General features: G+C 39.4%; 3 protein-coding genes across 22 annotated transcripts in view; 2 read left to right on the top strand and 1 right to left on the bottom strand.

The window, feature by feature from the left end:
- Nucleotides 1–9,899, top strand: part of RCBTB2 (RCC1 and BTB domain containing protein 2) — a 45,490-nt gene extending 35,591 nt beyond the window's left edge. For all 18 annotated transcript variants that reach the window (XM_069601338.1, XM_069601329.1, XM_069601323.1 and 15 more), the window contains 2 exons: nucleotides 1,132–1,262; nucleotides 6,607–9,899. In XM_069601338.1, the coding sequence (XP_069457439.1) occupies nucleotides 1,132–1,262; nucleotides 6,607–6,747 (272 nt within the window). In that variant the 3' untranslated portion in view covers nucleotides 6,748–9,899. The remainder of the gene's footprint in view (nucleotides 1–1,131; nucleotides 1,263–6,606) is intronic.
- Nucleotides 9,517–27,516, bottom strand: part of RB1 (RB transcriptional corepressor 1) — a 119,269-nt gene continuing 101,269 nt past the window's right edge. The window contains exons 19-27 of one of the 2 annotated variants that reach the window (XM_069601319.1): nucleotides 24,361–24,506; nucleotides 22,743–22,888; nucleotides 21,999–22,103; nucleotides 21,262–21,375; nucleotides 21,001–21,164; nucleotides 18,856–18,886; nucleotides 15,863–16,005; nucleotides 15,299–15,348; nucleotides 9,517–11,952 (exon numbers count right to left, since the gene is read on the bottom strand). In XM_069601319.1, coding sequence (XP_069457420.1) covers nucleotides 11,882–11,952; nucleotides 15,299–15,348; nucleotides 15,863–16,005; nucleotides 18,856–18,886; nucleotides 21,001–21,164; nucleotides 21,262–21,375; nucleotides 21,999–22,103; nucleotides 22,743–22,888; nucleotides 24,361–24,506 — 970 coding nt within the window. In that variant the 3' untranslated portion in view covers nucleotides 9,517–11,881. The remainder of the gene's footprint in view (nucleotides 11,953–15,298; nucleotides 15,349–15,862; nucleotides 16,006–18,855; nucleotides 18,887–21,000; nucleotides 21,165–21,261; nucleotides 21,376–21,998; nucleotides 22,104–22,742; nucleotides 22,889–24,360; nucleotides 24,507–27,516) is intronic. The other variant, XM_069601318.1, reaches the window with a different exon arrangement.
- The window catches only part of LPAR6 (lysophosphatidic acid receptor 6), a 28,152-nt gene continuing 16,832 nt past the window's right edge, over nucleotides 16,197–27,516 (top strand). The window contains exons 1-2 of one of the 2 annotated variants that reach the window (XM_069601341.1): nucleotides 16,197–18,142; nucleotides 26,909–26,984. The gene's annotated coding sequence lies outside the window, so the exon portion shown is untranslated. Of the gene's footprint in view, nucleotides 18,143–26,908; nucleotides 26,985–27,516 lie in introns of those variants that run through there. The other variant, XM_069601340.1, reaches the window with a different exon arrangement.

Here is a 27,516-nt window from a genome sequence, read left to right as displayed (position 1 = left end):
TCTCACAGTATCTCCAGCCGAGTGACATAACTCGGGTGCCGCTCACTGCACCAGTGACACACGTTATGCTAATTAACAAATCCGCAAACGGAGACTTAAATAACCATAATGGAAGCTATTTGACAAGGGCCTTTCGAATACTGACTGACCATTCTTTTTTTTTTTTTGGCTGCATTGCACAGCATGTTGGATCTTTGTTCCCTGACTTGGAATTGGACCCTTGCCCGCTGCAGTGGAAGCTTGGAGCCTTAGGCACTGGGTCACCAGGGAAATCCCCTGACTGACCATTCTTGATTAGAGTGCTTTTCGTAGTATCCCTTGTGTGCATGTTCAGTCGCTCAGTCGTGTACAACTCTTTGCGACCCTGTGGGCTGTGGCCCGCCAGGCTCCTCTGTCCATGGGATTTCAGGCAAGAATACTGGAGTGGGTTGCCATTTCCTTCTCCAACAGTATCCCTTGGAGTAGCTTAAAAATCAACTTAAACATCTAAATCACTCTATGTTGTATTATTTGAAAGTAGATGACAGATAATATCTATAACAAGAATCATCAGGTTTTTACCAGGCAGTATTAAAACTGTGCAGCTGGAAATAATTTAGGGAAATAAGTGAAGTAAGAGTCTGAATATTGAACTCTGGGGCAATCGAGTACTCAGAAGTCAGGAAAAATGGTCCAGCCACGAGACTGAAGAGTAACTTCTGAAGGAGAAGAAGACCTGAGCACGTGTTTGAAGAAGCTGGGTGCTCTCACAGCACGTGTGAATGCTGCTGGAGAAGCTGCTGAAGCTTCAGCGGGAGGGACGGACAGAAGACCGGAGCCGTTTTCACTTGCTGCTCCTTTCCCCACAGCTGCTTGTTTGTGTGCTGCGTTTGCTCAGGGCAGCTGTGTTCTTAGATCGAGCCACACACTCAGAGTGTGTACGTCAGCCTAAGCTTCAATTCTCACACCCCTTCGCTAATATTATATTGGGTTGACCAAAAAGTTCGTTTGGGGTTTTCCATATGATGTTACAGATAAATCTGAACAGAAAGTTCTGGCCAACACAGTATTTAAAATAATCTCTGATGGGTTGAGTGAGCTTAAATCAGGATACTTGAGATCATTCCCCTAATAAACATCTCTTTCTACCAGGGTTGCTTGATTTGGCTACATTTTATAGAGAAAATCGTTTGAAAAAACTCTGCCAACAAACTATCAAGCAGGGAATCTGCGAGGAGAATGCCATCGCGCTGCTGTCGGCTGCTGTGAAGTATGAAGCTCAGGTAAGAAAAGCATCCTTTCAACAAGCTCACCTTCTGGAAGAAATAGCTGTCTACTTCACGCCTTATGCTGAAAGAAAGTCTGCCTAAAGATTTAATTTGAATAAAGTACTAAAAGAAAAAATATATAAGGGAATGTTTATATAAAGTTAGGATGAACTTCAAGGGCAGAAACCATGAAGGAAAGGATTGATAGATCTGATCTCAAAAAATTAAAATGTTTACACACACGCATACACACACACAAATAGAAAGTAAATGACACTCTGGAAAAAATATCTTTAACACAGTGAAGCAAGTTTAGTTCAGTTCAGTTCAGTCGCTCAGTCATGTCTGACTCTTTGTGACCCCGTGAATTGCAGCACGCCAGGCCTCCCTGTCCGTCACCAACTCCCAGAGTTCACTCAAACTCATGTGCATCGAGTTGGTGATGCCATCCAGTCATCTTATCCTCTGTCGTCCCCTTCTCCTCTTGCCCCCAATCCCTCCCAGCATCAGGGTCTTTTCCAATGAGTCAACTCTTCACATGAGCTGGCCAAAGTACTGGAGCTTCAGCTTTAGCATCAGTCCTTCCAATGAACACCCAGGATTGATCTCCTTTAGGATGGACTGGTTGGATCGCCTTGCAGTCCAAGGGACTCTCAAGAGTCTTTTCCAACACTACAGTTCAAAAGCATCAATTCTTCAGCACTCAGCTTTCTTCACAGTCCAGCTCACATCCATACATGACCACTGGAAAAACCATAGCCTTGCCTAGATGGACCTTTGTTGGCAAAGTAATATCTCTGCTTTTTAATATGCTATCTAGGTTGATCATAACTTTTCTTCCAAGGAGTAAGCGTCTTTTAATTTCATGGCTGCAGTCACCATCTGCAGTGATTATGGAGCCCAAAAAAATAAAGTCTGACACTGTTTCCACTGTTTCTCCATCTATTTCCCAAGAAGTGATGGGACCAGATGCCATGATCTTCGTTTTCTGAATGTTGAACTTTAAGCCAACTTTTTCATTCTCCTCTTTCACTTTCATCAAGAGGCTTTTTAGTTCCTCTTCACTTTCTGCCATAGTTAATATATAATTCTTTTTAAAAATGATAATATGAGCAGTTTGATGGAAAAAAATGGACCTAATGGATTTATGAACAAATGAAAACTAAGAATGAAAATAAAGTATAATTTTTCAGTTGTCAATAGGGAAATCTATTTTTAGAAGTAGTACAGGCTCAGGATAATGGGTATTGTCCTAAATTGCTGAGGAGAACGCAAATTAGTGTAATCAGTTGGGGCAGTTTGGCATAATATGTAATAAAAGCTTTAAAAATTTTATTCTTTAAGGAATTCACTTGTAGAAAGTTATCTTAAGAAAGTAATCATGGATTCAAAGATTTAGCATCAAGGACATTTCCCTGCAGCATTGTTTATAATTTTAAAAAATTAAAAAAATTCAGCACATACATATCAGTTCTCAGTTCAGTCACTCGGTCATTTCTGACTCTTTGTGACGCCATGGACTGCAGCACGCTAGGCCTCCCCGTTCATCACCAACTCCTGGAGCTTACTTAAACTCATGTCCATCAAGTCGGTGTTGCCATCCAACCATCTCATCCTCTCTTGTCCCCTTCTCCTCCTGCCTTCAATCTTTCCCAGCATCAGGGTCTTTTCAAATGAGTCAAGTCTTCGCATCAGGTGGCCAAAGGGTTGGAGCTTCAGCTTCAGCATCAGTCGTTCCAATGAATATTCAGGACTGATTTCCTTTAGGACTGACTGGTTTGATATCCTTGCAGTCCAAAAGAGTCTTCTCCAACACCATAAACACAGCATAAAGGTAGGAGAAAATTGTTTAAAAAATGGTATAGTCTTTGGGGTCACAAAGAGTTGGACACAACTTAGCAACTGAACAACAACCTCACATATACAGATGACACCACCCTATGGCAGAAAGTGAAGAACTAAAGAGCCTGTTGATTAAAGTGAAAGAGGAGAGTGAAAAAGTTGGCTTAAAGCTCAACATTCAGAAAACTAAGATCATGGCATCTGGTCCCATCACTTCATGGGAAATAGATAGGGAAACAGTGGAAACAGTGGCAGACTGTATTTTGGGGGGCTTCAAAATCACTGCAGATGGTGACTGCAGCCATTAAATTAAAAGAGGCTTACTCCTTGGAAGAAAAGTTATGACCAACCTAGACAGCATATTAAAAAACAGATATTACTTTGCCAACAAAGGTCTGTCTAGTCAAGGCTATGGTTTTTCCTGTGGTCATGTACGGATGTGAGAGTTGGACTACAAAGAAAGCTGAACACTGAAGAATTGATGCTTTTGAACTGTGGTGTTGGGGAAGACTCTTGAGAGTCCCGTGGACTGTGAGGAGATCCAACCAGTCCATCCTAAAGGAGATCCATCCTGGGTGTTCACTGGAAGGACTGATGCTGAAGCTGAAACTCCAATACTTTGGCCACCTGATGCGAAGAGTTGACTCATTTGAAAAGACCCTGATGCTGGGAAAGATTGAAGGCAGGAGGAGAAGGGGACAACAGAGGATGAGACAGTTGGATGGCATTAGCGACTCAATGGACATGAGTTTGAGTAAATTCCAGGGGTTGGTGATGACTCCTGGCATGCTGTAGTCCTTGGGGTTGCAGAGTCAGACACGACTGAGCGACTGAACTGAACTGAACTGAACTGAACAACAACAACATTAATACTATTCAAGATATATCACTGACTGAAAAACTGTGGTCCTATTTTTTAATAAGTATATTTGTTAAATAAAAATATTTTAAAAATTTAAGTATAAATAGCTAAATTGAAAATGACTAAAGTTTATTATCTACATAGAATAAGACTGAAAAATATAGTCAGTGGTTATCTTTGAATTGGTGGGATTGTAGATGATTTTTATTTTGTTATCTTTGCTAGTTTTTCCTGAATTTTCTATAGTCACCATGTATTGTTTTGATAATAAAGAAAACCTGTCTTAGAGTTAAATCTTGAGGAAGCAGGCCAGACTCCTTGGAGTCAATTTCCTTAAGGATATCCTTTCCTTTGTCCAAGAACAGGGACATTTTAGCAGTGAGCAGAAAAAAAGCCTATAACGTCTTTTCTGCTTATATAAGTAATAATATGCTTATTAAAGAAAATTCAGAAAATACAAAAAGTGTGAGGAAGGAAATGCCTCATCAGCCAGAGGACACAAACATTTCATACAGCTCCTTCTGATTTTTTTCCCTAGGTTATGTGTATATCTCTAAATACTAGTTTTTTTCACTTAACATTAAAAAAAAATCTTCCCTGCCTTGAAGCATGGACATTGAAAAGCATAGTGAATATTTGTCTTTCATCAAGGTAATAATACATTGGGCACTTAGAACACGCAGAATGCTTCATGGCCAGATAGTAGCTATGTGCTTGGTTTCAAGAGTTTGTTACAGTCACGGCGATAATACTGGACTCTTCTGGACTGCATCAAATGATGAGATGGCAGGCATATACTGTTTTCCTCTGAACTAGGCTTAATTTGCAAGACTTCTTCACATTTCCTATTTATGTGAATTATTTGAATGCTTACCATCCAGCCCTCTGTTTTCTAGAAAGTAAGCTCCTTGAGGAACGGCAAGGACTTTGTTCTGCCAGACCCCTAGTGCCTAGGATAGTTCCCGACACATAGTAGGTGCTCGCTAAATGTTTGTTTAATGAACGTCCAACTTTGCCTTTAGAGGTAGACTAACTAACTGATGTGCCCTAAATTAGTACAACAGCCCACAAATAAAATTGACTCAGTGCATACGCCACATAAAAGTTCTTACAAAGAACAGTGCATTTGATGTGACTAGTATTCTTACTTGCTGACTCTAATAAGCAAGAAATGGACAAAAAAGAAATGGACCTTTTCAGCAAATTATCCCTCATGGTTGACTACACTTAATACATAATTAATACAAGCCAGGGATTATTCAAAGTACAGTTCACATCCTGCTTAATTCTCAAAAGAACCCGATAATATAGGTATTATTATTATTCTAATTTACAAGTGAGGAAGCTTGACTCTGAGAGATTAAATTCTTAGTAAGCTATTAATAATAATTTTAAAGCTGAAATGCATTCCCAGGTTGGACCAGTTTCAAAGCGCACGCTCTACCACAGTTCTCTATTGTCTCCGTAGTTTAAAATCAGCAGTGTTTATGCACTGGCTCAGCAGATGTCCACCGAGTGCCCATTAAATGCCTGACACCATTCTAGGCACTTGAGGGTACAAGAAGTGAACAAAACAGACCAAAAGCTCTGCCCTCATGGAACTTTCTGGTGGTGAGGGCAGTAGATAAACTAATACAATATGTGTTCTGTTAGGTGGTGATAAGTGATATAAAAAAGTTAGGGAAGGGCAGTGGGAGGAGGCCAGATGGAGATGAAATCTGAACGTTTCGATTGTGGTCGAGGAAGGAAGGGAGGTCTCACCAAGGAGAGCCGAGCACAGCCATGAAGGAGACACTGTAGGCCGTGCAGGCCAGGGCCCAAGGCCCTGGGTCTCCACAGGCCGGCCTGCCTCGCGCTCTCAGTTCTCTGGGGCCAGAAGTGTGTCCAGCCGCCTGATTTCTGAGTCTCAAGTTTGCAGATCTTATCAAGGGAATCACTATGGGACTTTTTTTTTTTTGGCCTGGCGTACATTACAGTAAGCCAGAAATCACCAAACTGGAGTTTCTCTCAGCGGAAAGTTGTGATTTCTTCCAAGCACTTTCCCACTTCAGAGTACTGAAGCTCTGTATGATCCGATGAAGCCTAACCATCCCAGCCTTGTCTTCTTGTGAAGGAGAAGAGAGCAGTGGTCTGTTCATGACTTCAGAGAAGCAGTTCCCCAGATGACTCTTTCATAGCATAAGCTTTCCTCACAAATTCTTTACAGGTAGAACTATTTAAGCCCCATAAGAATATAAAAGAGGAGTGTTGGGCTGAACATAAAGAAAATCTCTTAATCAATTTACTCTATGCATTCACACAATAAAGAAATATTTATTACACAAACAAGAAAGAGTGTTGTACTCTGAATAAGTAGTGAAAGAGGAATGAACAATGCCCATCAGTGCCTATCTCTGGGAAGAAAAAGTCTCACTTTTTTGCATTGGTTACTGTGGATGAACTTGAATGCTTTCCTGTTATTTACATTTTTACAAGCATAGACTCGTATCAGCTGTATAGTTTTACAGCTATTCTTTAGGTACCGCTGTCCCAGCAATTCTTTCTGTTGGCCATCAAATCTTCTTTCCTCACCTGTGTGTTTTAGGAATTTTTGTGCTATGTTGCATTGCATCAGGGTATGCGAATTTGCTAAAACGTTTCTGTTGTCGTCCCTAGGACTTAGAAGAATTCTGCTTCAGGTTTTGCATAAACCATTTGACTGTAGTAACACAGACTTCGGGCTTTGCAGAAATGGACCATGATCTCTTGAAGAACTTCATCAGCAAAGCAAGCAGAGTTGGAGCCTTTAAAAACTGACCCTCACCTGCAGGAAAGAATTTCTAGTGTTTCCACTCTCCCTGCAACAGCCAGAGAATAACTTCTCCTTAATAGTGTTGATGATGAGCTACATTTGGGCTGAAAATGTTCTGTCAAAACAAGGGGATGGTGGTGAGTCTTCCCCACCTTCTGAAATCCACTGTCTACAAGAGAAGGCATTAAGTGCTCTGTTCAGATGGAACTAAGCTCAAGGGGAAAAAACTGAAATGTCTTACTGTATTTACCATTTCCTCTTACGAGTCACTTAAGTTGGAGACTTTTGGTACAGGGGTCTAAGTGTATGCTATTCTGGCCAAATTTGCATATTCAGCAGGCTGGTACCACACGGATAAGCTTGACCAGGAATGCTGTCACTAGCTCACTTTCAGCATCCAGCACAGTGCCTTGCATATAGTAGGCACTCAACTTATTATCAGTTTTAATCATGCCTGAACAGCTTTTTATTTATGGGACACTGGATGAAGGAATAACTTAGGTAAAACAAATGTAAAACAACTGAGTTTCCTATTCTTATGGTACATTGTTCTGAGGAATAGTGGCTAATTTAGAGCGTTAATTAGAATTCACAAAAGGCCTTGGCAGTTAAATTGTTGAAGATCCAAGGGCTAATTTTAATTGTTTTACTCTGAGTCATTATTTCTCATATGAAATCACTGAGTATGAAATACTTTGAGTGAGTGTTATTCCTGGGCTCATTTGCCTTACATAATTGCATAATGTCCTTTTACTTTTGTGTTAAGAGATTTGCCTCCATAAGTAAAAATGGTTTTCTCTTGTAGTTGATTTTTATGTCACCACAAAACAGGTCTTTTAACTTGGCCCAGTGTGATGATAAAAGTAGCAGCCAAAAAGGAACTAATACATTTCATGGGCAGCACTAGCAAGAATGAGGTAAATTCATGCTTTTCAATCAAGTTTCCCAGCTGCGGATGAGGAACCGAAACAGGACGTAGGCTGCAGCGTCAGGCCCCTAATGTGTGCTTCCCAACAGGGCACTACTGTGCGCAGAAACCGCTTTTGCAATTAGAAACCTTGTTCTGATGCTGAACTGTTTGATGATAAAGTGCTCATTTGTAGGTAACAGAACAAATGTGTTTTTTTAATTCATCAGAAGCAGCAAGATTCTACCAACCTTATGTCTCTCAGATACACATGGATTGTTTCATATAAGCTAATTTTTTAAAGCAGTCACTCAGATAAGGCATCATAGCAAAGCCTACCCTAAAACATAGATGACTTCTAAACAGTTTAATTACTATTCATCCACTTACCTACAAGTGAATGGTCTTTACTGGTGAGGTCACTTGAATCCTTGTTTTTGTTGATCTGTTTTTGCAGACCTGGTCTGGTAGAGGCCAAGGAGTCCAGATGTCTCTAACTAAGTCAGAATCCCATTTTTGGAACTACACAGTTTGGGTTATTTTAAAACAGCCTCACCCCATGTGTCTGAATGTTCTGGTAGGTTTACTGTTCTCTCCAGCAAAGAAACATCGAGGCTTGGGTGTTACCAGCCAGCTTCAGTCCTCACAGTCAGATGTCCACAGGCTTCATTCACTTCCGACTTCTCCTCACCCTGCTATGCTTGCTGTCACTGACCAAAAGCCTTTGTATTTTACAGTGTCTTCCCAAACCTTCTCTTCCTCTTTCTTGCCCTTTTCGGGCAGTCTTCTGAAGTTCCTCAGTGCCTTTTTCTTTTATGAACTCATTTCATGGAAACATGGGACCACCCAGAAAAACAGGTAAGTTTATTTAGGGATGAAAAATGGATTACCCTTCACAAGGCTCCATAGTGGGTCACCACTCTGCCAGAGTACATGTTAGTAAGAAGGGATGGATGGAGTTCTAGCTAGATTTCCTCCAGAGAGGGAGAGAAAATGATTTGTTTCCATATACTTGGGAAACATACCTTCTGTGCAGACCCCCCCACCCCCCACATATGGACTTCTGGATGCTAGAACTACAGTTGTGGGTGAGACCAGTCAGGTTGATCCCAGGATGGGTAAACAGGCAGTAGGCAAGCTGAGTAAGGTCATTTCTGATGGCGATGATGCTGTTACACTTTCAAAGGAGAGCGGCACAGTACAGAGGAAGGATTTTTAGCTTGGGTGTCAAGGAAGACCTCTGAGCTGAGAGCCCAGAGATAAGAAGCAAGCTAAACAAAATTGTGGGGGGAGATCACTTATGGACAGAAGGAACAGCAAATGTAAAAGCCCACGGCAGGGACGGGCTTGGCATCACAAGACAAAAAGGCCAGTGTGGGTAAAGCAGAGTGAGCACAAGGAGGAGGCAGTAATCCACAGTGTGAGCACCCCTATGAGAGGAGTGCAGCCAATCCATTTACACTTTTAAAGGATCACTTTCACTCTTCAAGGAGTAGAAAGGTGAGGAGGGAGGCAGAGACCAGTTAGAAGTCTCTTAACAGTGGTCTAGATATGAGCTATCAGAAGACAGGTTTTTATCTTGAGCAAGTATGTGTTCAGTTAAATGGGGAAAGACCAGGGTAGAAACAAGGTGTTTTTGTTTGTTTGATTCTGGTTTATATTTTGAGAAGCTGGGTGGGGTAGGAATTGAGTTCTTTCGGCTGTGAGAGCTCTGACTTCCATGAAGAGGTCAGGGCTGGAGAAATAAATTTGGGATTCATCAGCTTACAAAGCCCATTAAATGCTAAGAATGGACGAACTACTAGGAGAGAATTTAGATACAGAAGAGACTGTTACTGCACTTAATACAAAGACCACATCGGACCACTGAGACTCTTAACTAATTTATTGAAAAATAGACAAACTATTGTTAATTGTAGAAAATAGTAATGTAGCAATTTCAAATGTACAGTTTTAACCAATACAAAAAGCAATAAAGCAGTATCTGAAATCTTATGTAAGAAATCTCAATACACGATCTCTGAAGTTCCTTAAATTCTGACACTAATTCTAACATGAACTTATTAGCAAAAGACCCAGTAATGTGGTAAGCCCTTGACCTAAAAGCTAACTGATTTGTATGATATTCATGCAAAAATGAATGAGGACATGAGATAAAGCTTTCTAGTGCCTGTGTTACCAAGATAACTGTCAAAAAATGAGTTTCAACTTAATTGAGCACAAAATAAAATTTTGCTTTCTAACAAATAAGATCAGATTTCTTTTTAAAAAGAACTCTCAGTTTAAACAAAAGTAATTTTCTAAAAGCTAGTAGATGCTACCTTAAATACCACCTATTTTAAATTATACCATCTCTAAATAAGTTAATCACACAAGATAGTTTAAATTACACCTTTAGGTGTTGGGGGAGGGGGAAAGCGCCTCTTTTTCTACTGTAGCTATTTTAATTTGAAGCTTCTGCACAAAATCAGAGAGAGAAACATTAATGCCTAACCCAAAGACCTTTCATCACCTGCACTGTGGCCTAGAAATAATGTGGCTTTGAATGTGCCAGTGTAAGACCATGCTGAAGTTAATAAAAAAACCAAAAAGGCAACTGCTAGTTCAAAAGATAACATGGAAGACATGTACCATTCCAGGAAAAAAAAAAAAAGCCCTCTTCCCAAATTCAGGAGAGGAGAATCATTGGTGAGATGCAATTAGGAAACTCTCTAAGAAAAAAAATTAAGGCTCCTATAGTTAACAGTTGGTTTGCAGAGTAAAATTACTTTGTATCTTGATTCTTTGGGACCCAGAAACATCAGAAAGTGTCCTTGGGATGTACTGGGTCCGGGTCCTCGACAGCAAAGCTCTAGTTGAACACTTTATTTTCCAAGTACTAGACAGGTACTTAATGAATTCAGTGATCTGAATGGTATAAAAACCAAGAGTACTATTAATAACTCTTTATTTTTAAAGCATGAGTTGGATAAAGAAAAGGATCAATAAACTCTTACAAGTCCTGAGGTATGAAACCTGTATCAGTAGTATGACAGTATCTCATAGGTTTATACTTTTGTTTTCTGTTTGCATTTTAAAACTAAAATTTATAAAACAAACACACAGTACACCCATTTAGTTTCCATTAGTAAACTCTAATGTGTAAAAAAATCAGTCATTTTCTCCTAAGTTTCTAGCATCTGTTTTAGCGCAAGAGTTCAGGGTCATTTGGGTGAATGGGGGCAGTCAGCCAAATTGCATTTGGAAGACAAGACGCATTTTCTAAGGGTATTCATGTTAAATTAAAAAAATAAATATAAATTAATAAAAATAACAGCAAACATCACATACGTGCCACAAGAGAAGACAAAGTACTCGGATAGGCACAGGTTGTGAGACTCACTCCTGGGGGATCCTGCCACCATTTGTAAAGCAGAACAATTATTAAGTAAGACCCCTATGTATCAACAAGTTCCATTCCAAGAGCACGTTCTTAAGTCCAATTTGTTCATAAGTCCAACAAAGTTAGCCTAGGTACCCAATGAACACCTTGGCTATATAGTACTGTACTATAGTAGGCTTATAATACTTTTCACACAAATAATACATTAAAAAAACATAAAAATAAAACATTTTCAGTCTTACAGTACAGTACCTTGAAAACTACAGTAGTACAGTACAACAGCTGGCACACAGGCTGGCACTGAGTAAACAGCAAGAAGAGTTACTAATGGCGAAGGGACAGGCGGAGGGAGACGGCAGAGCTGAAGGGCTGTCAGCAACAGGAGACGGAAGGCAAGCTGCAACTTTGTGCCTGATACTGACGGCACAGGTTCTGGTTCCTCACTGGATTCAATTGTTCACATCTTTGAAAGTTCACATCTTGAAGGTTTGTATGTAGGGGCCTTACTGTACTTTGGAAACAGAAACATCTGTACAGCTTTTTCAATGGCAGGATCGACATAAGATTTGATCGACAGACACAAGATTTTCAATCTTGTACAATAATAATGCATGTTCTAGTGAGTACAATGTTGCCAGTGGCTTAGGAATCCCCTGCACAAATACTCAACTGTGCTATCCACAAAAAGATATGTATTATCTTCTTCACTAACTGTGGCTGTAAACAGAACCTGGGAGAGTCCTACAATCAGATCTGTAGGAGACAAAGACAATGAAGCCGGACGCGTATAGGGTGCCCACCAAGGTCGTGGGGTCCTCACTTTTCTTCCCTGTTTGAGGTATCCATGCTCTCATTCATTTTCTGCTTTTGCATTCGTGTTCGAGTAGATGCTAAAAAAAGGATGAAGAAATGTTAACAGCACTGATGGTGTGGGGTAAGTTGGTAAAGGCCTACCCAATTTGTTATGCTCACACCAAACTGATGGAGCCCAGGACCTCACAAGCTGTGGTTTCCAATTTTTTAAATCATAGACCCCTATCAACCAGCTTTCCCCCAAAATATGTACCATTAAAGTATGTATGTATTTATAAAACACATATACCCCAAACATTAAAACTCAATGAGATAAAGATAAATAAGCATTCTAATACTGCCTTATGTACCCCCACAAGGTGATCTTACACACACTCAAGTGTGCCCAACTTTGTAGACCACTGCTCTAGAGGTGATGTGGTTAAGTCTGGCATCTGAGCAAACCAGAATCGTGGTCTGGTCCAGAATCTGCTGGAGTGAGTGTTATTCTTCATGAAGTTCAGAATTCCCTTGTGTTTGGAGATGCACTGCAAGTACTGCAAACACATCAGCTCACGGCTGATTTATTATTTTTTAAATAATCGGGCTGCACTGGGTCTTATTGCTGCGAGGCTTTCTGCAGTCTCGGTGAGCAGGGGCTGCTCTAGCTGCAGCACGCAGGCTTCTCACTGCGGTGGCCCCCGTGGGGCAGAGCAGAGGTGCCTGGGCTGCAAGTTGCAGTGCGTGGTCTCTAGAGCACGGGCTCAGCAGTTGCGGGGCGCAGGATTCCTTGCTCCTCAGCATGTGGGATCTTCTCAGACCAAGGATCACACCTATGTCCCCTGCATTGGCAGGCAGACTCTTAACGGCCAGACCACCAGGGAAGTCCAGCTTACAGTTCATTTAATTTGGACGTGGACATTTTAAAATACATTATTAATTACAACATAGACAAAAACAGAAAGCTTCTTTTAAATTATTTCAAAGTTCTTAACTTGATTTTAGAGACAGGCAAGAGTTTTTTTATAAAGAAGCACAGAGAACATTCACACTAAGGGCAGAAGGAGCGGCTCTCAGTCTCCTCTTCTGGCTCCTCCGCCCTGAGCAATCCAGCACTGTGTGATGGTCTGTTTCTGAGGAAACCAGAGGAGCAACCTGGAGAATTCCCTACCCTTATGGCTTAAGACTCCTGCCACTTCTCCATTTTCTAGCTGTACGAAGGCCCTGAACTTCAGCCTGGCAGAGGGAATTCAGTCATTGCTAAGTGTGTCAGTGTGAAATGGACTGACTACGGCAACTGAGCTCCTCTGTAAGAAAATACACATATTTTTACATCTTTCTACTCCTTTTAAAATGCATACTTGTGGGCTCCAAAAGGCTTCTACATGTTTTTAAGGCCTGATTTTGGTTATAAGCTTCATGTCTATTTTCATGCACTGGGGAGGAAAAGCTACAAAAAACAGTAGTATATTAATTGATGTAAAATCCAAAAAGAGATTCATTTATAAGCAAAGAACTTAAACCTGTTACATTTAGTTTCAATAGTATCTTCAAATAATATACATAGAAAAATGGTTTGAAATCAAAAGTAATTTTAAAAACTTTGTATCTCAAAGTTAGTATACACAGAGATGTATTGAGAGAACGCTTCTTTTTAAGAAGTCACACTTTAATTGGTATTGGTCTTATCAATATGTCCTATGACCTAAGGATGACGATTTTAATTATTATCTCTTAAATATTTGTCTTCTTTCCAAGACCTGGCTCTGTTTCCTGTTAATGGATCTGGCACCAGATTATCAGGAAATGTCCCCTTTTCCTGGTGGCATTTCGTGGCTACCTACCTCTCTAAGACAGTCCAGTAACAGTCTGTGCTTTCCTGGTGGCTCAGTGGTCAAGAACCCATCTGCCAGTGCAGGAGACCTGGGTTCGATCCCTTGGTTGGGAAGATTCCCTGGAGGAGGAAATGGCAACCCACTCCAGTATTCTTGCCTGGAGAATTCCATGGACAGAGGAGCCTGGTAGGCTCAAAGAGTCAGACATGACTTGGCAACTAAACAACTACAATTTATGCACACTGATCTTTTTCCTTTTTTTTTTAACGTGGACCAGTTTTAAAAGTCTTTATTGAATTTGTTATTGCTTCTGTTTTATGTTTTGGTTTTTTGGCTGTGAGGCATGTGGGATCTTAGCTTCCACATCCCCTGCACTGGAATGTGCCGTCTCAGTCACGGGACCACCAGAGCAGTCCCCTGATCTTTTTCTTAATGTCCTTTCCATCTAACTCTACTTGGGCTAATCCTTCACAATCTCAGATTAGTTTAGGAGAGAATTCCATTTGCCTTAACATTCCAGTGGAAACAGTGACAGACTTTATTTTTGGGGGCTCCAAAATCACTGCAGATGGTGGCTGCAGCCATGAAATTAAAAGACGCTTACTCCTTGGAAGAAAAGTTATGACAAACCTAGACAGCATATTAAAAAGCAGAGACATTACTTTACCAACAAAGGTCTGTCTAGTCAAAGCTATGGTTTTTCCAGTAGTCATGTATGTATGTGAGAGTTGGACTATAAAGAAAGCTGAGCGCCAAAGAATTGATGCTTTTGAACTGTGATGTTGGAGAAGACTCTTGAGAGTCCCTTGGACTGCAAGGAGATCCAACTAGTCCATCCTAAAGGAAATCAGTCCTGAATATTCACTGGAAGGACGGATGCTGAAGCTGAAACTGCAATACTTTGGCCACCTGATGTGAAGACATGGAAAAGACCCTGATGCTGGGAAAGACTGAAGATGGGAGGAGAAGGGGATGACAGAGGATGAGATGGTTGGATGGCATCACTGACTTGATGGACATGAGTTTGAGCAAGCTTCGGGAGTTGGTGATGGACAGGGAAGCCTGGCATGCTGCACTCCATGGGGTCACACAAGAGTCAGACACAACTGAGTGACTGAACTGAACTAACATCTAACTTGGAAATGATTTAGTATTCTTTATCAAAATTCTGATTTCTAGTAATGGAAAACTGTTGTTTGAAATCCAGTTCTAAAACTTGCAAATTAGGAAAGTTCAGTAATAGCAGAATAAAAGATTATTCTTTACGTAAGGGTGATGATATTTATATATGCTAAGTTTCTAACATCCTCCCTATATCCAGCACTCAGAGAGTTCCTCATTATAGTTCTGCTATCCTAAAATATTTTCTAGCCACAGCCATCCGTAATGAAGATGTGGTTTCACTTCTCAGTCTTCCTGCTGCACAGTAGATGTTGGGATGGATGAAGATGACCTGCACTTTGCATCATACATTTAATCCACAGATACTTGTAAATAACATATTGTTGAGTGAATTATATTTTAAATGCATAAAAGTCTGTTAATTAAAGGGATTCTATAAATTTATCCTTTTATAATGAAAAGGCTTTCTGCAATACAAACAATTGTTCATTTACTTACTTACTCAAATAAGTACTTACTCATTTCTGCCAGTTTCTGTTGAAATTTGGATTCCCCTGGGAGATGTTTACTGCAGATTTAAAAATTCAAAATATTTCATATGTATATGTATAAATGAAAAACTGAAATTTCCAAAAATGATGGCATTTTCAATGACTATTTATGCTCTTTAGTAAATAGCTTTTATTGTCAAAGGATTATAAACCAAACATCTAAAATACAAATGTCATAAATTTATGAGCCTAGATATTTTATCAGTGGTTCTTATAAAATAGGGTAGCGTTTTTCAAGAGTGAGCATTTTAAAATCTAATGTTAATCAAAACTAACAAAATTCTATCCATGGCACTGTAAAGGCTGATTAGATTTGTAAACATCTGATATTTTTAATGAATTTCAGTAGATTTACGTGGTGCTTTTTTAACTGTGGGATGCAGTCACATCTTCCATTTTGAGCAAGCCTCACAGTTTCCAAAATATTACTGGCATGAGAGAGACTGGCAGGAGCCAGGACCAGAGCAGCCACTCTGGGTTTCTCCCGACGACCAGCTCAGCTCCTGACACACGTGCTAACACCGTCCCTACCTTCCATCTGCTTCGTCGGATCCTTCGATGTCAAAGCGCAGTTTTTTCAGTGGTTTAGGAGGGTTGCTTCCTTCAGCACTTCTTTTGAGCACACGGTCGCTGTTACACACCATTTGATTTATTTTCTGGAACTTCTCTGAAGTCTACAAATTATGGAATTCTTTATTTTAGTTCATTTTGTAGTTAGCAACCCCGAACTGTAGGTTTGTGGTGGGTCAAAAATCAGGCAGAGGTAATACCTGCGTTTAACTTCCTGCTTCTTTGGACCAAACAGGAGATATGAAAAATGTTAAAATCAGACTAACTACACCCAACTTCCCTGGTGGCTCAGATGGTAAAGTGTCTGCCTACAATGCAGGAGACCTCGGTTCAATCCCTGGGTCGGGAAGATCTCCTGGAGAAGGAAATGGCAACCCACTTCAGTATTCCTGCCTGGAAAATCCCATGGACTGAGGAGCCTGGTGGGCTACAGTCCAAGGGGTCACAAAGAGTCAGACACGACTGAGTGACTTCACTTCACTTCACATCTAACTCTGCCCCAGTAAATACCTGCTCTTCTCATACCCTCCTGTGTCTTCCCAACAACTCTGACTACTACTCCAAAAGTCCTGGTTCCTCATTTTCAGAATTTACTCAAGCACAAAACCAGGGCTATTTCTCAGAAGCATGCAAAGCTGGAAGAGCTTTCTGGAACCTTGTTTTTTTTGTTTTTTTTTAAAGCACAGCATAACTGGAGCAAATGTTGCAGAGGTGTCTAGTGAAGAATAATTTTGGACTCACTTTATGAATATCATGCTGATAAGTCATACAGCTTATAAATTTGAAATCATCATTGATTTATAGTATTTGTTGATATTCCTAACTCTTAAAGGTTTAAAATAAAATATTAAATATCTGAAAAACTCAAAGTATTTGAGTCCTTCCAAGTACTATTAGAGATAATTTGATTTATATATCTCCTGAGGAAGAATCCTTTCACAGTTAAGAAAACTTTGGTTAAAAATGCTAAAGAGGGCACAATACCTCATTTTATCCAAAGGACAAACACATGGAAAAACTGTGTCTTATCTATTTTAGAACCAGAGTGAGGTGATTATCTCCATGATGTGTATTAACATGTTTTTTTGGATTCTAGAATGAAATCAGACTTTCCAATAGAAGTTAAATCTGATTTGACTGATTTGACACTGAGGATTAGCTTTGCATAATTAACTTTCATTAGCTAATCTACCAAAAATTAAATGAACTAAGTTTCCAAAAATTAAATGCAAAACCAGATTTTGATGGAAAATATATTTAGAGCACATGTATAATATGATAGAAATGAAATTCTATACACCTATTAAATGGATTTCCAGTTATGAGCTTTAAAATATGGAAGTATGTATAACCTTCTTTCAACTCTTTCAGAGTTTATCACAAGCAAAACAGTTTGAAGACCACTACTCTATATCTGACTTCCCTGGTGACTCAGATGGTAAAGCATCTGCCTACAATGCGGGAGACCCGGGTTCGAGTCCTGGGTCACGAAGATCCCCTGGAGAAGGAAATGGCAACCCGCTCCAGTACTCTTGCCTGGAAAATCCCATGGACAGAGGAGTGTGGTAGGCTACAGTCCACGGGGTCGCAAAGAGCCGGACACAACTGAGCAACTTGACTTTCTTTCTTTCACTCTATACTTAATCTGGATCCAATCCTATTTATGTGGTCTACATCACCTCTGTGAAGCCTGACAGCTGTAGCCTGTGTTGAGCTAAATGTCATCACATTTACTATTTGTAACACACATGTTAACATTTGGTCTTTTAGTATACAACACGTATCTTTCTCTAGTTATTTCATTGGAGGGGCAGTGCGTAGGCAGACACTAAAATGGCTCTCACTAATTGTCTCCTTGAATGTGGGGCTGGACCTAGTGTTGTCCTGCTTCTGATAAAATAATGCAGCAAAAGTGATGGCAAGTCACTTCCAATATGACAAGAAGACTGACTTCAATTTTGCTTATCTCCCTCTTCCCCTCCCTCCTCTCTGTTGTGAGTAGCCAGCCACCCGAGGGAGAAGCCCGGGTGTCAAGGAACTGATGTTGGCTTGAGCCAACAGCCATCAAGGATCGGCCAACAGCCATACAAGTGAGTCTGACTGAGAAAGGTGGTCCTTCAGGTGAACCTGGAGATAACTGCAGATCCAGCTGACATGCTGACCGCAGCCTCGTACAGATAGACCCTGGATCCGGCTGAGCCAGGCCTGCTCAGTGAGCCACAAGGAATGAGATTTCAAAAGGTTTAAATGCCTAAGTCTGGGGGTGGTTTGTTATGCAGCAATAAATAACAAATATAGGCGGGGGTGGTGGGATGAAACATTCAGTAATGCTCACTGAATATAGGACTGTGAATTAGTGATGGTAAGGAAAGGCCAGCTAAGAGTAGTGGGCTCCCAGACTAGAATAACCATTTCAAAGCTTAACCTTCCCCTAGATTCCTCTGCAACAAAGACCACCACATAGCCTGTCACTTACACTGGGGCATGTAACCAATTCCTAATCAATTTACCAGGGAAGAATATCCTAGAAGTTGGAGAGGAAGGAAAAGCAAAAATGTGTATATGTATAGAAGGAGACAAGTGGGCATGGTGGCTACATTTTAGAGTGCTTTAAATCATACTCCCAATTAGTGAAATTCAAAGCTGATTTTTAAAACAGTCCTTTGAGACTATATAATGCACATACATATTTGTATGTATATACATTAATGTATATACACATATAATCTCAAACGTGTTTAGAAAGCAGTTTTGAAATACACCAATTATGGATATGATTTAAAATTAAACCTGATTTGAAAATAAATCTGATATATATATATCTTCTAAATTTTATGCAACATGCTTGAATGAGGTACTTGAATAGTAGCATTTATAAATTCAATTACAGAAAATTTCAAATTCTTTTATAATTATGGTATCATGCTATAGTAATTCACAGAAAAAATACTCACCCCAAATGATTCACCGATTGATACTAAGATTCTGTCAAGTTAATATAAAATACAAATTAGTAATGCAAATCATATACAACTATGCAGAGATGAACATACACACGTCATTCTGAACTCACAGGAAGACCAAATCAAAGGTTTCTTCTACCCCTAGAACCACTGACAGATTATACTTATTAAAGGCTAATTTTGGTAGTGCTAGTCTAGTCACACACTAAGCTCATTCCTTAGATTTTTAAAGCAAGAACTGCATGTCTACAAGAATATATTTTGCCATTGCTCACAAGGAAAGAGGGTAAAAGAAAATTTTAAGTTTACTCATACTTAACTCTTCATAAATCAATGAGTAAGGAAACAATTCAAATTTATTTCACATTTTCTCATTAAAAATTCAAGTTATACTTGGTAAAACCAAGTTATATATGGTATAAATGATAATCTGAATTCTATTTAGGATCTACACTGATATATGATAAAGGTTTAACATGTGGGCTTCCCAGGTGTCTCTATGACAAAGAATCCGTCTGCCAATGCAGGAGACGCAGGTTTGATCCCTGGGCTGGGAAGATCTTCTGGTGAAGGAAACGGCAATCCACTATAGTATACTTGTCTAGGAAATCCCACGGACAGAGGAGCCTGGTGAGCTACAGTCCACGGCGTCACAAAACAGTCGGACATGACTTAGCAACTAAAACAACATTTAACACATATCTTAGAATCAGAAATCTCTTAGTTTGTCCCTGTTTGAAACATATAATTTATGCATTTGATAATAAAGCTGAAGAACAACATTAGCCTGATATGACAAAGATGTGATCATATGCACACGGAATCAACAGATATATGGATTTTATTGTTCTCCAATTCTTTGATAAGTAGCCATCATTCTATATAATTTACCAAAATATGGTGAATACAGAGAGTGTTAAGATGCTCTCTTAATAGCTGATCAGGATTTTCAGAATGTGACTTTTTTGCTAAAGGACTCCAACCCCGAAGTGAATTAACTAAGATCAGCAAGTAGCTATCATTATCAGCATAATATGGGTTAATTATCATCATTAAAAATTTACCTAAGTATACATTTTCCTGTAGCAATGTATAAATTAGACATGGTATGCACCTCAGCAGCTTAAAATGTAAATTGTAGATATCAGCACATAGATACTCAACCATAAAAACACTAAATATATAGAAAATAACACAGGGGCACATGAGAGCATTTATATCATTTCCCAGTTATTTTCTACTTTTTCCTTTACTGTACAGTTTGAAATTTTTATGAGTGGGCATTGCTTATATAAGTAAACACACTACACTGTTTTCACAGGATTAATATATCCCCTTCTTCTTGTTTGTTTTTCTTGCCCATTAAGTGCAACTATATGGGCTAACAATTTCTGAGATGAGACTACATTAACTTTACTAATTACTCTGCCTCCACTATTCAAATAAAGTCAGATTCAAATAGCCCATGATAGCATATAATAAGTCAGCTGAAGTACTTCAAAGCCAGAGAGCACCCACTGTTGAATGCGGAAGATAACATAATGATTTGTAGGTGCACGGAGTCTTTCATCTAAGAATTTAAAACGGCTTCACACTCATCATTTACCTGAGCCACAGCAGCCTTCTGAAGCAGAGACCTGCCCAAGGTAATACAAGGAGGCCGCAGGCAGAAGTAGGGATGGACTTCTAAAGACTTCATTTACCATCATCTACATTTAATCAGTCATCTACATTTTCATAAGCAAGATGAACAGAACCACAGAAAGAGTTCACAGGACATTCAATAAATTCTAGAATAAAAACTCTTAGCAAAAGGAATCTACTTTGTTTAGCAGGGTGGCTACTTAAAAAACTCTGAGAGTGATCTGAAACTTAGGATCAAACTAGTACTCAGATTGTTTACAAAAGACCCAAGAAGCCAGGAAAGTTGATGAGTAAATTTGCAAACCCATCTAAGTAAACAGATTGTCTCGCCCCCAACACCTCCGATTTTTATTTTTATCATAGCACTTAATATAAATTAGGAAATTAGGGACTAGAGCTAAATAAAGAAAGCTTTATGGTTTTATGCTTGGATTAAAAAAGAAAAAAAAACCCTCTCATTTGTTACCGCTTTCCTAAAAAGAAAACACAAACCTTGATCTTGGAGTCATTTTTGTTGGTGTAGGCAGACCTTCTGAAATTTTATATGGGTTCTTTAGGGGTGATATATAGATGTTCCCCCCAGGAATCCGTAAAGGTGAACTAGAAAACTTGTAAGGGCTTCGAGGAATGTGAGGAATCGGTGACAAGGTAGGGGGCTACAGCAAAAACAAAAGCAGGAGGTTACTTAACACTTCAGTGAGATCCACTGGTTTATAAGCAGATTTGCCCAAATAAAGGATGCCTTCAACATACCCTGGTGGAAGCATACTGCAGAATATTTGTTTTCAGTCTCTGCATGAAGACTGAATTATAGAATACGATAATGGAATCATACTCCTCTTCTCTGATCAAAACACGTTTGAATGTCTGAGGAAGAAGAGCAAAAATACTTGTTAAATGAATTTGGGAATTTATCTCTTTAGAGTTTCTATTTTAATAGTTCATGATACTTTTTAACAGTAAAAAGATGCATTACTTTATAGGAAAAAACAATCTAAAGAAGCCATTTTAGGCTTGGATTATAGCTGTTCTACTGGAAGTGAAAAGTCATACATATATACTGTATGTGTTTTATGTATATATATATATAAGTTTATTATAAATATTCTGCTTATTGGCATAATACAGTGTTCCCTATTTATTTTATAATATGAATTTGAATATTAAAGTGTTAGCTTCCCAACTGGAGAAGGAAATGGCAACCCACTCCAGTGTTCTTGCCTGGAGAATCCCAGGGACGGGGGAGCCTGGTGGGCTGCCGTCTACGGGGTCGCACAGAGTTGGACACGACTGAAGCGACTTAGCAGCAGCAGCAGCAGCTTCCCAATTACATTTTAACTACAAATAATTAACTAATAGTATGAAAATTAAAAGTGGACATGTAAATTTATACAAATCAGTCAGAACATATGGTACAATTAATGACTAAAGTTATCCGTATTATAGATAATGGATATTTTTGAAAACTCTTATCATGGAAAATTACCTACCTCCTGAACAGCATGAGGAAGATCTTTGTACGCTGTGACAATGATTTTGAATTTAAGGTCTATATTCTTCACTTTGCATATGCCATACATGGAACACATCATAATCTAGTAAATAAATTTGATACAAAAGCAGTCAGGGTTTTGTTACATGGTTGTGCTCAGAGAATGAGATGGCTGGATGGCATCACCGACTCAATGGATATGATGAGTCTGAGTGAACTCCAGGAGTTGCTGATGGACAGGGAGGCCTGGCGTGCTGTAGTCCATGGGGTGGCAAAGAGTCAGATATGACTGAGCGACTGAACTGAACTGTGGTCTAAAACACACTGTTATCTTTCTTTCAGTTAAAAAAAAAAAAGGAAATTTAATCTCCCACAGAATTATCTTTTCCTGTCCTGAGCTCATTTGGCACTGTTTTAGATCAACTATTCTTACGCCTCATGCTTTTTCCACACCTAATGAATTCTAGTTTACAACAACACAGAAAACGCCTATGATAAAATTTCTTCAGTGGTTTCTGCAACAAGAGCTTTCATGTCATGAAATAAGTAAATACTGAAATATTCTCAAACTCTAAAGCTCTCATTTGTAAAAAATACAGCAAAAATATAAAGGGTAGCCAGTAAGCAAATATGTTAACTACATTGATGCAGCTTCTCATTTGAATCCAAACTTTTCTTAAGAAATCAGTACATAGCTAACAAGTAAGCAGGAGAAGAAAAGAGAAGTGCATAATTTCCTTACCTGGTCCAAATGCCTGTCTCTCATGAGTTCATACTCATTTTGCAGTGTGTGCTGGAAAAGGGTCCAGATGATATGCTCTAGCTCTGGGTGGTCAGACAGAAGGCGTGCACACAGGGTGTTCAGTCGAAGATATGCTAGTCGATACACTGGAAAAATAAGGGGAATTAATCATATTTACTCTTAATTTTGTATCACAGGTAGATATTTTCAAAATATTAAACTGTTATAATAAAATGCTGTTAAATAGCATTTAACATTGACTTATGATTTCTCACTATTTTCCTTATGATTTCTAGTCTTAGGACTATTCTACATACACAGAAGGCAAAACAATATTTGGCTGAAAATACTATTCAGCAAAAATAATTCTTTTGCTGAATTATTATAGCATAAAGTTGAAGCAGAAATGAAAATGAGAGGAAGAAAGATCCTAAGATATTGTGAAATTAGACAACCCAAATACTGTTTGTTTCAGTTTCATTGGTAATCACTCATCACAGATGTTGAATACTTTATCAATATTCAAGAGAGTAATTATTTTTTTAAATAACAGAATTTCCGAACTCCCTTAATTTTTTCAATCCTGAAAACAAAAAACAAATAGTGTATTTCTCTATAAAAATGCTAGACTTGTAGATTGCCTAAGTGGTAATATGACTGTGATATTAAATATATTGCGCAAGTTTATTTAAAAATACTACTGGAACACAGGTTGGAGAAAAGTAATCCACAAAACTGAATTTTCCTCCATCTGGTTTAAATGCACCTGTCAAAGACTTGCATACAGTAATCAGAATTTTTTAGTTAATAATTTATCCCACTGGCACTGGTCTTCAACTTTGGCTTACATCAGACTTGCACTGAGGACTTGTTAAAACAAGGATTATTTCCTCATCCTACTAGAGTCTCTGATTGAGTAGTTCTAGCATTAGGGGCTCAAACAAAAATTCTCCTTTCTGCAACTTATCGAGTAAGGTGGATTCTGCTGGTTGGGGACCACACTTTGGAACCACTGCTTTAATTCAAGGACTTATAACATGCCTATAAAGCTCAGTATATTTGCTTTATCCAAGTCAGAAATAAGATTTATCACAGAGGAATCTGGCCTCCTACCTTTCTTCAAAGAGCTTCAAGTGGGTGTGCACTTGCATGTACATGCACAGACACCCAAATGACCTCCCCACCCCATCACACACACACAATCAGAAAACGCTGTACAACCTGGTCACCAGGAAATGCATCTGCATTAGGCCACAGCCCATTGTATAATCCCAACGTACACATCTCAACAGAGGAAGTAATGTTAGGGGCAAATATTTCCGAGCATAAATTTGAAAGCGTAACAGTAAGCAGCAACAATAACAACATCTGACACTTTCTGAGTGCTTACTATGTGCTAGACACTCTTGGAAGCATTTTATGTATTCATTCACTTAATTATCTCAAAACCCAAATAAGGTAGGTTATTATTATTTCCATTTTACGGATGAGGAAACTGAGGCATAGAGCTTTTAAAGTGACTTGCCCAAAGTCATACCTAGTAAGCCGAAGAGCAAAGATTTGAATCCAGTCAGCCTCGTTTCAGAGTCCACGATCTTCAAAGTAATCATCTACTAACCTTTTTTGTAGAAGAGTGAAAGGGAGGTAGATTTCAATGGCTTCTGAGTCTGGAAGGCTGAGGTTGCTTGTGCCTCTGAATTTGGAGTAGAATTTGCACGTGGAGTTGACGCTTTTTTCTTTGGGGATCTTACAGGAGAAAGGTACCTAGATATATTCAAAGGAAAAGTCTTCATGTGAAGTTTTCTCAGAATCTCTCTCTTTCACAGATACACAAACACACACAGCTGGACACATGCATCCAAACACATCTTGTCTATTTAATCCACTGTTTTACACCAAAGTCCTATTTAAATACAAGTTGGAAAAGAGAGCTTATGAGGAAAACTAGGCTTGCTGTTATCATTTCTAACCCTATTTTAATAAATGGCCTTTCCTAGAAATTACTGCCTTACTTGAAAAAAATAGCTATATATCTTTATATGTTCGATTTTAATAATTAAAGTGAGATTGAGAAAATAAAAATGACTCCAGCTTAAAAGAACAAGCCATTGATATTAAAATATCAATTTCTCTGATTCTTCTCTTAAAAATGTTTCACTGATAACTATGGTTCATTTACATAAGACTTAAGTTACACACACATACATCTTCCTAAATTATATAGTACAGAATTATATGAATTAATATTTCAGGGAGCATTCTCAAGGCAGGTCTACACCCATATACTAAACATGTAAGGCACACATCGAGACAGAGATATTAGTACGTATGAACTCCAGTTTCTGACCTATCACCACTCTGTGCTGCCCTTTACTTCAGAGGGTAGTTCAGACCTACCTTCTAATTCTGTTTTAGCATCAGATGGTAAAAGAATCCACCCGCAATGTGGGAGACCTGGGTTCGACCCCTGGGTTGGGAAGATCCCCGGGAGGAGGGCATGGCAACCCATTCCAGTATTCTTGCCTGGAGAACCCCATGGACAGAGGAGTCTGGCAGGCTACAGTCCATGGGGTCGCAAAGAGTCAGACATGACTGAGTGACTCAGTACAGCTGAGAAATAATTCTGAGCAGAAAGTAGGATTTGTACCTTACTATGGATGTTTCTACTACATGTAATATATTAACTAGAACACTAGAAAAAGGGAACCAGTATCACGATTTTGTAAGTACCAGGGTCTAGTCTATCACCCTCCCCTTCAATTCACTAGTAATACTGTAGACTGACTTAACTTGGGTAGAAGTTAGTCTCCCTGGAATTCCAGGTGAATAATAAGTATCCTGCTGGATAATAGGTAATAATTATAATCGAAGCAGGATAATACTTACTTCGCTTCCTGAATCTCAGACTTAAGAAGGCCAAAGTGGAGCTCTTCATTTCTCTGTTTTTCCAATCTCAAGAAATGGCTCCATATTACAACCAGTTTCTTAAGTCAAAACCTTAGAAGATATTTAAAATTTTTTCCTTTTCCCAATCTTCAAATCCAATGGAAAAGAAAGTTCTCCCTCTAGAAACATACCCTAGATATTTTCCATTTCTTTGTATCTCTACTGACATATCTTAGACCAACTCATTTATTTACGTCTCTCATTTGGACTGTGGAAATTGTCTCCAAACTGGGTCTTTCTACTTTCTTCCTTGCCCTGTTCTTTTCTCTCCTCCTACCCCGTCTGTACTTCAAATGGCAGCCAGAAAGTGGCCCTTTAAAAATACAAATTATAGCAAGCTGGCCCTCTGCTTACAACCTTAATGTTCTCCCACAGCCTTTTAAAATCTGAACTCCTCTCTGTGAGTCTCCTCTCTGATGAGACTACAAGATGTAGCCACAGTCTGCCTTTCCAGCCTCATCTTGTACCGCTCTCCTCTTGTTTGCTTTGGGATTTCTTTCTGCTCCTAAGACCAGGTATGTCTGGTCACCCAGGGACACTGCACCCCCCATTTGCTCCGCCTGGAATGCACACCATACAGACTGTGGCAGGCCAGCATCCATTTGTTCTTCAAGTCTCAGGTCAAGCATCATTTCAATACAGAAAGCTTCCCTGAACATTCTATCACTTTCTCAGCTCCTCTCTTTCACTTCATTCTGTTTATTTCCATTACAGAACTTATTATACTCTAAGATCACCTTATATATTAGTTTCCTTGTTCACTGTTTATTTCCTTTCTTCAGCATGTAAGTTCTGTGAAGGGAAGGACCTAATCTATCTTACTTGCCTCTGTATTCCCAGTGCCTAAAACGCTTCCTGGCACCCAACAGTCAACTGCTTATTGAATTAAAGAAAAAGATAAGGCTTGACATATTTATATTAACGTATTACCTAGCAAGCTAAGTTATACATGAAGGCAGAGGTTCCACACACTAGAAATACTCTGGATACAAATGAGCATGGAAATGGCACCTCTGGAAAACAGCTCCTGCACTCGTCACAGAGCTTTGTAATGTCAATTTTTACACAGAACTAAACAGAAACATAACATTACACACACTCCTGTGAAAGGCAATGTAGCTGGATTGTTTCAGAGCATGGGCTTTGGGGTCAGACTGCTTGGATCTGATTTCTGTTGGCTTTTGGTAAGTTACCTTATTTCTCTAATTCCTTTTTCACAGATAATGAAGGCTGCTACAGTGTCTATTACCTTACAGGACTGTTTGGTAATTCTCCAGCACTGAGTGATAAATAAAGGTTAGTGATTGCGTTCTTCTTCGAGCACGTCATCAGGCACTCATCAACCATTTTAGTCTCCTGTTCGCACTGGGTACTCCCTATGCCCACCCTATGGTGGTTTTAGTCGCTCAGTCATGTCCGACTCTTTGCGACGCCGTGGACTGTAGCCCGGCAGTCTCCTCTGTCCGTGGGGTTTCCCAGGCACGAATACTGGAGTGGGCTGCCAGTTCCTTCTGCGGGGATCTCCCCAGCCCGTCCTGTGCGGCACTACGAAGGCGCTGAGCTGCACTTCTGGAAGAATGTTTCCTGCTTTCCTGGCTGTTCTGCTTTGAGGTACGCTCTTTCTGTCTCCTCGGTCCTCTCCCTCCTCTCTGGTTTCCATGTTGAAATCCTAGTCTACCTTTGAGGACTATCTAAATAGTCATCCCTGCATGAAAACTGTCCTCCTGACACTAAACTGGAGTGATTTCAGTAGCACTCTGTACCACTCCATATGACCTTTATTGGGGTCATGTATCTTATATTCCTGATTCCTGAAAGCAGGAACAAT

Source organism: Ovis canadensis, chromosome 10 (assembly GCF_042477335.2).
Source record: "Ovis canadensis isolate MfBH-ARS-UI-01 breed Bighorn chromosome 10, ARS-UI_OviCan_v2, whole genome shotgun sequence".
NCBI lineage: Eukaryota > Metazoa > Chordata > Mammalia > Artiodactyla > Bovidae > Ovis > Ovis canadensis.
The sequence above is the reverse complement of the archived record's forward strand: the minus strand, read 5'-3'. Positions and strand labels throughout refer to the sequence as shown.